This window comes from Clarias gariepinus, chromosome 3 (assembly GCF_024256425.1).
Source record: "Clarias gariepinus isolate MV-2021 ecotype Netherlands chromosome 3, CGAR_prim_01v2, whole genome shotgun sequence".
Classification (NCBI taxonomy): Eukaryota; Metazoa; Chordata; class Actinopteri; order Siluriformes; family Clariidae; genus Clarias; species Clarias gariepinus.
The window spans coordinates 26,234,194-26,249,037 of NC_071102.1; the positions used below are offsets into that span (position 1 = coordinate 26,234,194).

Consider the following 14,844-nt stretch of genomic DNA (forward strand, 5'->3'; position numbering starts at 1 on the left):
GTTGACAAAGGTTGTTCAAAAGAACGAGGCCGCTTTTCTGTATTTTCACGTGTTAGCAAATGACTGCCATTAAGGAGGTGGGCGTGTTAATGGGTCACATGTTGTTTTTGAGCTCTCAAGCCACTTTGCTTTTCTAAACGAAAAAGTCACATTGGAATATCAATAAGAGGACCTTTTCCTTTGGCCAGGCACTCGGTAAATGCTAAACTGAAAGAAAAATCGAAGGTGACAAAAGAAACCATGAAGGTCACCTGACCTTGGATTCCCTCTTTTCTTGCTATGCAGCAGTAGTCATTTCTCATGGGTTTTTAGAAGTCATGTAAACCGAGCGCCATGCTGCGACCAGATAAGGATGAAGTACAATGTGCAGAACAAGATCAATATCTTGTTATCATAGCTGCACAATAATGTGTAAGCAGAACAAAACAAATTATTTAAATGAATTGAGATTTACTGCGTTGTAGTAGACACAGGTCCACGCACGCATTGATCTAATAAAGGCACATGGGAATTCCGTAGAAAGTCTTAAGCAACTAATTTCTTTCTTTTAGTGATTTACATTTGTATGAATATTGTAGGCAGACTATATAATCACAAAACTTAGCAGATTAATTTCTTCATCTATCTGTCATGAAATGCTGATTAATAAAAATGGCTTAAATTTTTCATGCATATAAATGAGACACTCTGATGGCTTACTGTATACTGTAGTGTGACATGGAAGAGACAAATAGCTTAGAAACACATCTCAATTGCCATTCTTTAAATTAACTAACTGGCTCCGTCAAAAGTTGCAGTTAGGGACAAATCTGTAGAGCAGTTATGTTCATATATACACCAATCAGCCATAGCATTACAACACTGCGCAGTATTGTGTAGTGGCGTCTTGTGGCACCGGGGCAACTCATGGCCCTAAAGATCTCTGGGGGTGTGCTGTGGTGTCCGGCACCAGGATGTTAGCAGTAAATTCTTTGGGTGCTATGGGTTGCAGCATGGAGCTTCTATGGATCAGATCTCTTTGTCTGGTGCATCCCATGGGTGCTTGGTCAGGTAGTAATTTGGGGAATTTTGAGGCCAGATCAACAACCTTGAACATCAGACTGTGGTGCACTAGGTGTTGTTCTGATACCTTTCTACTGTGTCCAGCGAGGACTTTTTCTTCAAATTGAATATATAGTATATAAACTTACCAGCCATTTCATTAGTGTCATCTATTCAACTGCTCGGTAATCAGGAAATCACATGGGAGTAACTCACTGCATTTAGGCGTGTAGCCATGGTCAAGGTAATCTGCTGAAGTTTGAAATAAGTATCAGAATGGGGAAAACGGGTCGTTTGATGGGCCCTGGTTGTATGGTGAACGGGCCAGTCTATTTCTGTAAACTGCTGATTTACTGGGATTTTCAAACTTAACTATCTCTGGGGTTTATAGAAAATGGTCTGAAAAAAAAAAAAAAACAGTAAGTGGCAAAAATCTCAGGAATGTTGATGCCAGAGGTCACAGGAGACTGGACAGTGGTCCAAGGTAATAGAAAGGCAATATTAACTTAAACAACATCTTGTTACAACTAAATTATGCCATAGAGTCCATCTGTGATCTCACGACACTTGAAGTAGATGGGCTACAGTAGCATACCGAGTGCCACTCATGCCACCTAAAAACAGGAAACTGAGACTACACTCAGCATGGTCTCACCAAAATTGGACAATATAAGACTGGGATGCTTGATGTGATGAGTCTCAATTTCTGCCAAAACATTCGGATGTTAGGTTCAGAATTTTGCACAAACAGCATGAAAGCATGGATCCATCCTGACATGTATCAGCGGTTCAGGCTGCTGGTAGTGTAATATTGTGGGGTAGATTTTCTCCGCACACTTTGGGCCCTTTAGTCTCGAGTATTGTTCCTTTGGCACAGTGGTAAAGTGCTCGCCCTGACATCTGCAGATCGCAAGTTTGATTCCCAGATGATGCTGTAACCTCTCGCAGCCGGAGGTCTAGAGAGAGCTGATTGGCCGAGCTCTCTCAGAGGGGAGGGATGAGAAGTACTTAGTGCTACCACTTTAATTACAGCTCTACAGCCAATCAGGGGCGTCTGTACGGTCACGCAAGCCTAGGGAGCGGATAGCACTGTCCTTCAATTTTTACGCCACCCCCGACGTGAGCTAGCTGTTCGCAAAGATGCGGTCGCCTGGCGTCACGTGGTTCGGAGGCAAAATGTCTCAGGAAATCTGATCTGCTCATACTCATTCAGGTCACATGACCTGATATGTTCCTGATAAACCGGATATGTATCTAATCAAGAACCCTATGCAAAAGTGACTCAGATCTGATCTGAAAAGCATCAGATTTGTGTTTTAGACAGGCATAAAGACATCAGATCTATATCACTTTAAGCTAAAAGTAAAAATTGACTGACTTCAGGCTGATAATGTGATTGTAGATGCAAAGAAAAATTATCAAATCATAATTCCCCTCCCTCAATTTTCAAATGTCTTTAATTAATTGATACATTAATATATAATAATATATAATAATATATATGGGAATTAGGTAATTACGTAACAACAAAAACAACAGTTAGTTGTTATTTTAAGACACAGAGGTCAGCCTTTCTGTAACAGTTCTTGCAAGAACAGTATTGTTAAGTGCATTTGCAAAATCCGTCAAGCACCATAATGAAACTGGCTCTCATGAAGGCCATCCCAGGAGGGCGAGACCAAAACCTACCTCTGCCGCAGACGAGAAGTTCATTTAGAGTTATCAGCCTGAAAAATGACCAATTAACAGCACCTCAGATTAGAGGCGTTATGAAGTCTTTACAGAGCATAAGTAGCAGACACATCTCACCATTAACTGTTCGATGAGATTAATGCATTTTTTGGATGCCCTTGGCATTCCTTTACAATGTAGAAAGAAATAAACATCAGGAACGATCATGAAGTTAGAAAGTGACCCCAAACTTTTGAACGGTAGTGTGTGTGTGTGTGTATGTGTGCATATATATATATATATATATATATATATATATATATATATATATATATATATATATATATATATTTTGTGTGTGTGTGTGTGTGTGTGTGTGTGTGTGTGTGTGTTAATACCTACTTGCAAATGTCTAAAACTACAAATCAGTCTTTAAATACAAGAGAGTGTTTGTACTCATTAAAAGGGAGCATGGCAACAAAAAGGGAGTGAAACAATGAAACGGTGTTTTAATCTCTGTCAAGAAGGAAACCCAACAGAGATTGCGGCAAATTATGTTGACTCCCCCCTAAATTTTGTCCATGTATGAAAAAAAACAAAAAAGTTCTACAAGGAAAACATATGGGTGGACCAAAAGACGAAAACAACACATCAGGATAGAAAATTAAAAGACGTATACTTGGGAAATAAAAAAAATGAAAATGCTAAACAAAACAAATGTAAAACAAATTGGAGGAAAAGGAGTCTGTGTTTGTGACAGTTTTATAAGAAATCAGCTAAATAAAATAGGATTTACGTACAGGAAAGCCAAACAAAGCCAGCACTAACATCTAAGCAGAAGAAAACAAGGTTGCAGTCGGCTAAAGCATGAAGCAATCATGGAGTGTAAATGATTAAATAAAATGGTTATTCAGTGATGAATCACGAACCTGCATTGGTCAAAAAGTTAAGGCTGGAACTTAGCCAGGTGCTATTCTAATGAAACATATAAAGATGACTGCTTGAAAATCAAATTTTCTCTCTCATTAATGATATGGGGAGATAGATCTCAGTCGCATCCCAGACTGTCCAGATTTCATTCAATATAAAAAATTATAGTGGGAATATAAGGTGGCACGGTGGCTTGGTGGGTTTCCACCAGGTTCTCCGGTTTCCTCCTACAGTGCAAAGACATGCAGATTAGGCTAATTGCCGTTCCCAAATTGCCCATTGTGTGTGAATGAGCGTGTGATTGTGTGAGCCCTGGGATGGATTGGCTTCCTGTCCAGCCTCATGCCCTACTGTAAGTCTCCTGGGATAGGTTCCAGGCCCCCCGCGACACTGTATAAAGGAAAAAGCGATATGGACGGTGAGTGAGAGAGAGAAAATTAGTGAAAAAATTGGTCAGTTCCAATTGCTTATCTGTTAAGTGCTGTTTGGAGGGAAAAAAGCAGTTTTATGGACAATATTGTTTTTTATTAGTAAAATGAATACCTCAGAAAATTCAGCTGTCATAAAGCCAGAACAGAAAACAAAAAGAACAAATTATCAATTATGATTTTCCTTTTCTCCCTCAACATTTAGTGATTCCATTTCTTTTCACTGCTTGATCTTGAAAAATAGTGTGGTATTTAATAAAACAATTTAATTTTATTTGTTTTAGGTACGGTTTAGGAAGTAAAATGTTGAGCTATTAACCAAATTTTGTTTTGTGTCATATTCGTGATTTCTGTACTGTATTTGCTCTGAAAAAACAAAAGAACTGTTTTGAGTTAAATAATTTTTGCCAGGAGTTATATTTCCTGCCGGCTGATCACAACTTTTTAAAGCTTATTTCGTTTGCAATCATAACAAAACCAAAAACATGGCCACAAGCCTCGAACTGTTATCTCTAGAACACAGCTGGTTTTGTGTCTCTCTCATGTCTTTGTTTTTGCTTGCTGTGATGTTAAATATGAGGCAATTGCACACTTTAGTAGTAGAATTAAAAGTGTTATAAACACCGGTTTTGAACATTCGCAAAAAGCAGCATTGCACACATTAAGCATATTTCATCAAGCTAATCGATTTTAATTGATCGTACAGTTATGCATGTTTATAATAATATAATGGTCTTATACATTTAATGTCCAGTCGATTTGATGCTTTGACACCTAGTGATACGTCATGGAAACGATTTCCGGGGATGCGTAGCGTACAACGAAAAGACAAAGAAAAGATTATGCCTCCATTTCCAGGAGGATTAGTTTTTGTCAGATGGTGTTGGACTTTGAAGGTTAAATGTGTTTGGAGTTTTATTCAATACTCAAAGCTTTGTCTGCATTTTAGAAGAAAAAAAAAAAGTAAACATATAAAAACTATGAACAACCATAAGAATTTGGAACCCATGGCTGCATGTACCGTTTAACTCCACCTGCAGATCCATCAACAGAAAAAATGGCTCTGTAGGCGGACACCATAGTTTTCCTATGAAAAAGCAATGTTGCTTTGCTTGAGAGGAATAGACCTTGGTGCTGCATAAGGAAATTAATTCAAATCCAACTTTGACCCAGTTAATGTTGATAGTTCAAAGCAGAACCTACAAGACGAAATATCATATGTGATCAAAAAAAGATGCGACTCGCGGAGTGTATTACAGTATCCAGACGTATATAATATAATGATAAAAACATCCATTTTATTTTGGCCAAACTAAGATAACCACTGAAAATGCTCCTTGGTGGACTTGCCCTGCATTTTCTCCTGTGGAGAGAAACCTTTTATTTATTTATTTACTTATTTATTTATAATATTTTGTAGATGTGCCCACGACTTCAGTCACATGGAATTTAATGGCACACATGTGCAGCGGCATCTGTTTCATTTTTACATGTTACTGTGAAGTGCATGGAATGAAGGTGTGAGATCGCGTTCATTAAGTAGATTTCAATTGCACTTATAAGCGCAGATAAAAAATCTACAGTGCCATCTGTTAAATTTTGATATGAACTTATGATTTTTTTCAAGGTCGATTAAATTTGATAATAATATAAGGGTGTTTTATTGAAATTTCAAATCAGCATATCTTTTCTTCCCGCAGACTGCCTTCAATAAAACAAAGCCTTTATGTTTCCTCATGCTTGGCCAAATCCACCTGTGAAAACGCAATTAAAATTCCAAAAACCATTTTGATGTGTTCTATTACTCATCTCCCCCCAAAAAAAACATTTTCGCAAACTTCTTTAACATTCACAAACATAATTTTGGCACATCTCGACAGATGTGCCAACTTTATAGTTTTGTTCATACAGTACATATAGACTATCCCTAGTATTTAATTTCCTTCTACATGCTTCCTGTAGAAACCTGCAGAATGAGCTTTTATCCACCTTTACCACACAAAAATCAAGCTTTGAAGGCATGTCCCTCTAAATATCCTGCTTTTTGGTAACAGAAGCCACACATTAACAGTCTTTGTGTATGCTTTTAAGTAGCATGCTGGCGTTCTGCTGTTAGAGAAGGCATTTTGTTTAACACAACAGCGTCGACCTCTAGCATGATGTATAACATGATGTATATATGCGCCAGTAATACTGCACATACTGTTGCTTTCAAGTTGGTGTGCTTTTAACATTTACTGTACATCTTTTACTCTGTTTAGAAGTCGATGCCTTCCCAATTTACTGCTATTTCATCCTGATTATGTTCTGTACAATGAAAGCAATGAAGAAAAAAAAACATCCAAAACTTGCGGTGAATCATGATGAACCGTACTTACGGCCACCGTGCGAAACTGCGTAGGTGAGATAGGGGTATTCATAATTAACAGATTATGGGCCGTTGAGTGATGATGGTAGAATAATTATAAAGGTCTTGACTAAAACAACATACATGAGGAATCACTGGGGTGTTTTCAATTCCTGCAATGGAAAAGTACTTGAACTAGTTACTTTATGTAGCTAATAATGTAACTGATTACTTTCTAAAGAGTAATTTTGTAATGTAATTAGTTACTTTAAAAAGTAACAGTTCCTAACACTGGTCATGATGGTAGAATGACATCAGTGCTATCAACTGTGCTTTGAAATACAGCAGTACCTTGGAGAACGAATTTAATCAGTTTGGAGGCGAAGTCTTAAGGCGAAGAATCAGATTGCGAAAAGCATTTTCTCATAGGAAATAATGTAAATGCAAATAATCCGTTCCTGTCACCCAAGAAATATTACCAACATTACCAATTTCCAACACTATAATTATATATATTTAAATATAATTATTTTGCAAATAAAAACAATCAAAATATTTAGAAGAGACATGTAAATGAAGTAAAATATGAAATAAACAGACATTTAACCCTACTTAACCTTCATTTATGATTCATCATTAAACTGAAAGTTTCTCCTTTTTCTTCTTGCTGCGCTTCTTGCTAACTTTTTTGGGATCTAGTGCTACAGTAAGTGTTTACTAAATCTTGCACGAAAATGCACAAAAAAAAAAAAAGTAAACTTGCATCGCTTGGCTTTCTATTTACGTAGCCAAGTTTCGATCAGCTATTGGAAGTACGCACTACCGGACGTTTATGCAACCAGCTCAGTCTTCGCATGTCGAGGCAAATTTCGGGCAAAGTTTTTGTCCCTAAGTTGAAACATTGGCAATGCTGGGAATGTGTTTGCTGAGGTACCACTGCACTTAAATAGGTTAATGCTAACCTAAACTAGATGACTGTCCCTGCTGATTAGTCTTAATCTCAGTTGATCCTTCAGTCCTTTGTTGATGCGCTACGTCTTTGGCACTATCCAGGTACTCCGGGTACATCTGATCTACTCTATACAATATATTTGTGGGTTAGCTACTAACTGGCAGGTCACACACATCACACGTCTTAATATGTCAGACTCTCGTTCTTCCTTTCACACAGATCTTGTCTGGCCTTTGCTCCCAGCTTAAAGTCACAACAACAACAAACCCCCAATTTTCTCCATTCCTTTCATACAGAGTGCTGAGGCGCAGTAATGGCTCAGTATTCTGCCTTGAACAGGCTGTGTAAAAGGGGCTTATGATTTGTTACAAATAGATCTGTTTCAACCTTGCAGTAAAACACTTTTCCTTTTTTCTCAATGGACTCAGGAACGATGGTATTTTTTGCAAAGGAGTATATTAGCAAACAAAAAAAATGAAGTAACATTAAAGCAGTTTATTACAGGAATTTATGTACAGTAGGGATCAGGATGCATTATGCCTTTAGTAAATGCCGGAGGCAAATACCCTGCAACATATACGTTCAGCATATCAGTCCATCCTACTGGCCATGTTACACTCCAGTACACTCCTCATTGGTAATGACGATTATTCATCATCTGGTCATTATATCTGTGAAATGAGTTGTAGTTTACTATGGGAGTTTGACAGATTCTTTAAGGTGTTACATTAATGTGTGCATTTGAGTAGACCTTTGACGAGGACAAGGAGTTGTTGTTGAGTTCATTCTGAGTGTATGGCGAGAATAAGGAATTTCCGCTGATCTCGTAGCGAGAATGAGAAGCTCTCGCATGGGAACATGAAGAGGTAAGGAGTGCCAGACGAGAGACCTTAGAGAACACCGGCAGAGTCACGTGAGCCTCCAGAGGGAGTTCTCAGCAATGCTCTCCTTGATCTCGCCAACTCTTTCCTGAACATCTCAATCTTTCCGAATTTCTCCTGCCTAGTAAAAAGCGTTCTTCTCGTCATGGTGCAACCTCGCCATTAGTTTCCTGTGGCCACGAGATCAGGGAGAAGCAGGAGAGACTTTGGGGAGTGCCTCAGTGTCTCAGGAGTGACCCTACAAGTGCCAGGACGGAGAAAAATGTATAGTTTTTCTTTTCCGATTCTACAGAAAGAATTGAGACGTCCAATAATTCAGCAGTTATTTGGCCTTATTGGTGAGAGGCTTGTGAAGTTTCATGAGATCCCTACTAAAGCCCAGGAGATGTATGTGGATTTTCTTGTCAAAATTGCTCTTTGAAATTAATGTATAGAAGGGTTATTATTATTACTCATAGTTATGTATTCATTCATGCTAACACATTACCAGGAAAGAATAATGTTATCTTTTTCTGAAGGATTTGGTCCTCTGAATGGATTCATCATTTTTGGCGCTTTTGGACACCTGACCATCACACTAAACCATTTTCAACATCCCATTTTAGAGTCAGTCACCCTTTGCGGTTTTATGAATCCCCACTCTTGTGTGAAAGGCTTTTCGCTTGAATTTGGGTTTTGGAGTCTCTGATGAGGAGTCCTGGGATGCAGTCAGCATTCCAGTTCATCCCAAAGGTGTTCATTTGGGAGAGGTCGGATCGTGTGCAGGACTTTTAAAATTCCCCTATCTCGGGTTTGTGAACCATGTCTTCATGCACCTGGGTTTTGTGTCGCGTCATGCTGGAACACGTCTGGACCTCTTAGTTGCAGTGAAGGAGAAATCGCAATCCCTTAGTGGGAAGACATGCTAGACAATGTAGGATTGGGATGGTCCACATACTTTTGAGCACATAGTGTATGATTTCAATCCTGTGAACAGTTTTCTTAGCAGCAAAGACTCTAAAAATAAATAGCTCACCATTGATGTTATGGTGTTACTATGTGTGGGTGTGTGTTCATGTGTGGGTTTGTGTTTGGCTGCATGGCTATATGATTATCTAACCTGCTTACTGTAAGGTATGCTTACATTCTTTTGATCCCATCTTGCACGATTAATTATTCAAGATTATTTGCAATGCATTAGGACTGGGACAACTCAACCACCAATGTAAAGGCTGTAATAAGACAGGACCAAGGTTTGTGTGTGTGTGTGGGAGAGTGGTGCAGGAACATACATGCCACGCTGAGAAAGACGGGACTCGCCTCAGCAGTACGGAGATGATAGAGTTGCATGGAGAGTCAATTCGATATAAGGAGGACTTTATTTTTTCTTGTATTACACAGAAATGTCTCATTAGTATTGTGAAGTTGATGAAGGAGTACGAGCATTGAGACACACTAGAGGTGTTGTGGGTATTTAGTTGTAGGATTAGGAAAGAGTTTTACACTGAAGGGATGCAACACATCCCAAGGCTTGCGGGAGGAGACGAATACCTTTCATGCCTCTTTCATCTTCTCATCGCGGCCTCATTTCCACTCCTGATCCGACTGTGTTTTCGGAAAGGTGATAATTGCTTCCAAGAGCGACTTTTTGATACATTCACACACTCACGTACACACACATGTTTGAGCTCTAGTGTGTCTCAAGCGTGTAGGATTAGACAGTCAGTAAAGCCGCTGTACCGAAACTGGCTTTCCACGCCTGAGTCAGAGCCGAGAGGATCCAGCGGCTCATCAGCAGTCGTGAAGCAAATCTCATTCACCTCCTGTCCTCTTCTGTTCTTCTAACTTCTATTCTTGCTTCTCCTCTCTCCATCTTCTCACCTTTTTATACCTTCCATATCCCCTTTTCTCTTTTATTTTCATTTCTCCTCTCTATTTTACCTTCCTTATTAAATTCTCTACTCTCCTCTTTACTGTTATCATCTTGTTTTTTTTCTTCCTCTCCGCTCCCCCACCTCTCCTCCGCTCCTTCCTCTTCTTTGCTAATCTGCTTTTATTTATCGCCTTCTCCTCTTCTCTTGCCTGCTCTTGCATCCTCAGAGCATTGGTATCAGGGTGTGCGTTAGCACAGCTGCTTTGTGCGCTGCCTCTCCGGGTGCACACATCCACAGCATTAGACAGTAGAGATGAGATTCAGGCTGTCTGAATCACACCACAGATGAGCTGTGTGCGCCTGATCCGCTGATAAACGTGACAGCTGGCGAGACGGGCAGAACGTTTCCACGCGAGGACTTAATGCTCGCCGCTGGAAGAAACGGAGCCCCTTGTTCATGTCATCTCTCATTCGTTCTGACTCGTCGTACTTTTTCGCCGAAGCTTTTTGTACTCGAACGCACTTGCATCTTGGTATTGTCTCATGGGTTGTGTAACACATGCACAGATCACAGATTTGAGTTGGGAGAACAACTGAACTTTATACGTAGTTAAGAGCTTTCCAATTGGTGAGAGCCTTTGATGGGATGATGACGCCATTAAACTATTTAAATTGGGTCAATAACTGAAGACGCATAAGTAAAACACATAAAGGATAGTGGTGGAAGAAATGTGGTCCTGAACGAGAATGATGGGAGAATGTAAATGTAATTCTATACTTGAAGATCCTAGTAATCTTGTAACGTTAAAATAAAATGTGTTAATTTTTTCGTCGCTCAAAATATGCATCACAACAGCCGACACCCGATTTATTGATTTTTTATTTTTATTTATTATTGTTATTTATTTATTTTTTATTTATTGTGTACTGGTTTCATTTAGGTTGACAGCTCACTGCATGCTCCAGGACATGCGAAAGCACACAAAAGCAGACGACATTTTTGGTTTGGAAATTTAAGTTTGTTTTTTATTTTATAAATACTAGGAGGACTCAAATAGACATATAGGATAGACGGAGTTCAAAATGTTTTTGTTGCATGTTGAAAAATTTTATTTCGTTTTCTCTGTAGCAGTTCATAGATTTCATAAATATATGAAAATATATTTTGTTATATAAAATATGTGGCACCCTGTGTTTTCTTTTCTGTGCGAAACGGGTTAAAATTGCTCTCCGAGTCCTAAAAGTTGCCGACCCCTGGGTTAGATCGAATCATAAATAATATGGTAGAACTTACTGCTATAATTAGTAGTAAGAGTAAGATGTGAATAAACCTCAAGGGATTGGGACTAAACAGCTGTGTAGCCTTAACAAAAACACTTATTAATGAGTCCAAGCAAGAAAAGAAAAAGACTTTAGTTTGCTAGGGAGCATAAAGAATAGACTGTGGAACAATGGAAAACGATCATGTGGTCTAATGAGTCCAAATGGTTGATGTATTAGGGTAAGAGTGGCGGATAAAGTGATGCACACATCATGCCTAGTGCAAATAGGGACAACCTGTGGAAGCAGCGTTATGATCTGGGGTGGTTCTGTTGGTCAGGTCTACGGTTCCCTATGTTATGTGTCCAAAAAAAGAAGACACCTGAGTACTGTATATTGACTGACCAGGTATTTCCATCAATGGATTCTTTCTTCCACGGATAGCACGGAGGTATTCGAAGATGACAATGCCAGCATAAGTCGGGCTCAAATTGTGAAAGAGTGATTCAAGGAGCATGAGACCACATTTTCACACATGGATTGACCACCACAGAGTCCAGACCTTAGCCCCATTCTCACGTCATTGAGAATCTTTGGGATGTCCTAGAGAAGACATTTTGCAGCGAATCTTCTTTTCTGTCATCAGTCATAAGATCTTGGAGAAAAATGAATGCAACTCTGGATGGAAATAAAGGTTCTGAAATTGCTTATAAAAATGATGGCATGTCCATAACCAAAGGAAAAGGTGTTCCAATATAACTATTAGAATGTATGATCACAAGACGCATGCACTGTGATGCAGGTCCGTGAGTAAACACCTGCTCTGCACGGTCTCATGGGATATTTTAGCGGAAGGCTGAGTTGTGAGTTCCTGATGAGGTTACAGATTGGGCCGTGTGGATAAAGTGGGCCCAGGAGCTCAGATGTGCTGATTCAGCTCTTTATAACCAACCAATCTGTCAGCAAAATAGATTTAAATGACTATCAATAGCACACCAGCCACACTAGACTGGCTAACTCTACACTTGGGGTGAAAGATATGTTTTATTATTATTAATTAATATTATTATTAATCGTTCTCTTCCTTATGTGTTTCTCTTCACAGCAGCATCTTTACTCCAAATCCTCTAAAATACATCACTTGCAATAGTGTTAAAGAAACAAACCCAGTACTTCCTGTGTGTCAAGTTCTAGCGGTATAAATGACTGCGTTGTTTGCTATTCTTTTGCCACAGCTCTTCTTCTCTATTGTAGTGTTACTGCCTCTATTACTTATTTTATTTCTTAAACACGGACTTGGAAGTAAAGTCATACCCCGTTGCACAATTTCAAAAAGGTGACCCTGCTTTTACAAAAACAAACGAAGAAAAGGATACGTTTCAAGTATAATGGGCTTTTTTGTTGCTCGGCGGCGCAAATTTCTTGTCAGTGTCCATCACATTCTTTCTTTCTGTCAGGGAAGATGACGATAAATAAAAATGCAACAACAAAGGTAATGTTTTGTCCTCAGTGGAGATGATACAAAAGACAGACTTTTTCTTTCATACAGACTTTTCAAGCAGGCTTCTTTTATCATCTCTTTCTCTCTTTCTCTCTCTCTCTATCTAGCATGTTTTCCTTTTCTTTAAACCTGAGGTTCATCACCAGCAGCTGCTGCATCTTCTGACTCCTGTGCACCGGCAACACTTTATTTATTTCAGCCTCATGTTTGCATTTGCCATCTGTCACTGAAACCTCTCCTCGGCTCCTGCATCAATCTCTCTCTCGTCCTATTTACCTAGCGGATCAAGTGTCACTTTCAGAGTCCAGCTGTTCCATAGCTGGCGTTATCATCTATGTACCTTCATCTGTGGAGCAATAAAACATCCGGCAAAACCAGTTCAGAAAATGTCTTCTCGGAGAACTAAATCTGTGTACATAGTCATTTCAACAAGGATGCAATCCCCATTCTGTCAGCACAATCACACTTTAGCTGTTGATAGATGATCGTTGTGCATTTCAGTAACTGTGTCTGATTTTTGTCCTCTGTGTGTGTGTGTGCATTCAGGTTGCACTTTCTGGTGTTCCACACGGAGGAGGTGCATGATGTGTTGCGGATCTGGGACGGGCCTCAGGATGGAGGTGTACTTCTCAAAGAGTTGAGCGGCTCCACCCTGCCTCTGGACCTCCACAGCACCTTCAGCTCTATCAGCCTGCAGTTCACTACCGACTTCTTTACCAGCAAGCAGGGCTTCGCTTTGCAGTTCTCAGGTGAGTTTTTGGTTCATATGTGGTCTCCTGAGTAGCGCAAAGGAATTGTGTTCACCCTAACATCCTGAGATCAGAAGATTTTATATTTCCGGGAGTATAGAAGCAGATCGGCTATGCTCTCTCAGGAGGGGAGGGATGGCATACCCGCATTTTCAAATCAATCATAGCAGCACTGGGGACAATCATGGGCATCTGGGAACTCGTATGTGGACCATAAGCAGAAGAGGAGTATTCTTCCAATCCTCTGACATCATCCCTATGTTGCATGAGCAGAAGAAGATATGGTCGGCAATGGGCATGTGTCTTAGCCGAATAGGATAGTCTTTGTCCTCCCTGAGTTGGTCCACTAGGCAAATAGAAAGAGAGATTAATGTAAAGAATGAGGAGAAATTTTGATGGGAGCGTGCCCTATGCATGCACATAAGCAAAAATTCTCATTAAAGTCCGATCTGACTGTCATACATTTATATATACAGTGAAACCTCGGATTGCGAGTGTTCCGCAAAACGAGCAAAGATTTTTAATAAATTTTGACTTAAAAAACGAGCAGGTCTTGGTTTACGAGCAACGAGTATCATGTATCCTGAATGCTGTTCTTGTTTTTCTGTTCTTTATAACATGTGTGCGCGTGTTAAGCAAAAGAAAGTCTCATTAGTAAGTTAAAAAATCTGTTTTCTCCCTCTCTGTCGTTAAGTGTGTGCGTTATGTGTGGGCGCGCACTAAATCAACACAACCCCGTGCTGGTTCATACACTCTCTTTCTCTTTATCTCTCGCCTTTACTGTGTGTGCGTTATGTGTGTGTGTGTGTGTTTGTCTGTGTGTGCTTCTCTCTCTCTCTTGTGCGTTCAGACAGCCATAAGGTAAAAAATCTAATACGTTTTATGCGTGCGGTCCACTTTACCATGATGATGGTCTCTGACTCAGTTGATGCAGACAGCTGTTCTCTGATGATTTGTGACTGTAGTCGCTCAACAGTTCAGGACTGAAATTCCCACAAACGGTTTGGTACCTGAGCCTCCAATAACCAAAGTGGACCCCATCTGATATGTGATATCAACTGTATGTGATAGGGTCTGGGGTGGCTCAGTGGTTAAGGCAGTGGACTCTGGTTCAGAAGGTCCTAGGTTCAAATCTCATAACTACCAAGTTGTCCCTGTTGGGCCCTTGAGCACCTCCTCAACATGTGTCATGAAATACAAATGCTCTGGATAAGGACATCCATCAAATGCCT

General features: G+C 39.7%; 1 protein-coding gene across 1 annotated transcript in view; it reads left to right on the top strand.

Moving 5' to 3' along the window:
• The window catches only part of csmd2 (CUB and Sushi multiple domains 2), a 393,418-nt gene that overhangs the window by 263,250 nt on the left and 115,324 nt on the right, over nucleotides 1-14,844 (top strand). The window contains exon 26 of the mRNA XM_053492012.1: nucleotides 13,410-13,612. Within this exon, the coding sequence (XP_053347987.1) occupies nucleotides 13,410-13,612 (203 nt within the window). The remainder of the gene's footprint in view (nucleotides 1-13,409; nucleotides 13,613-14,844) is intronic.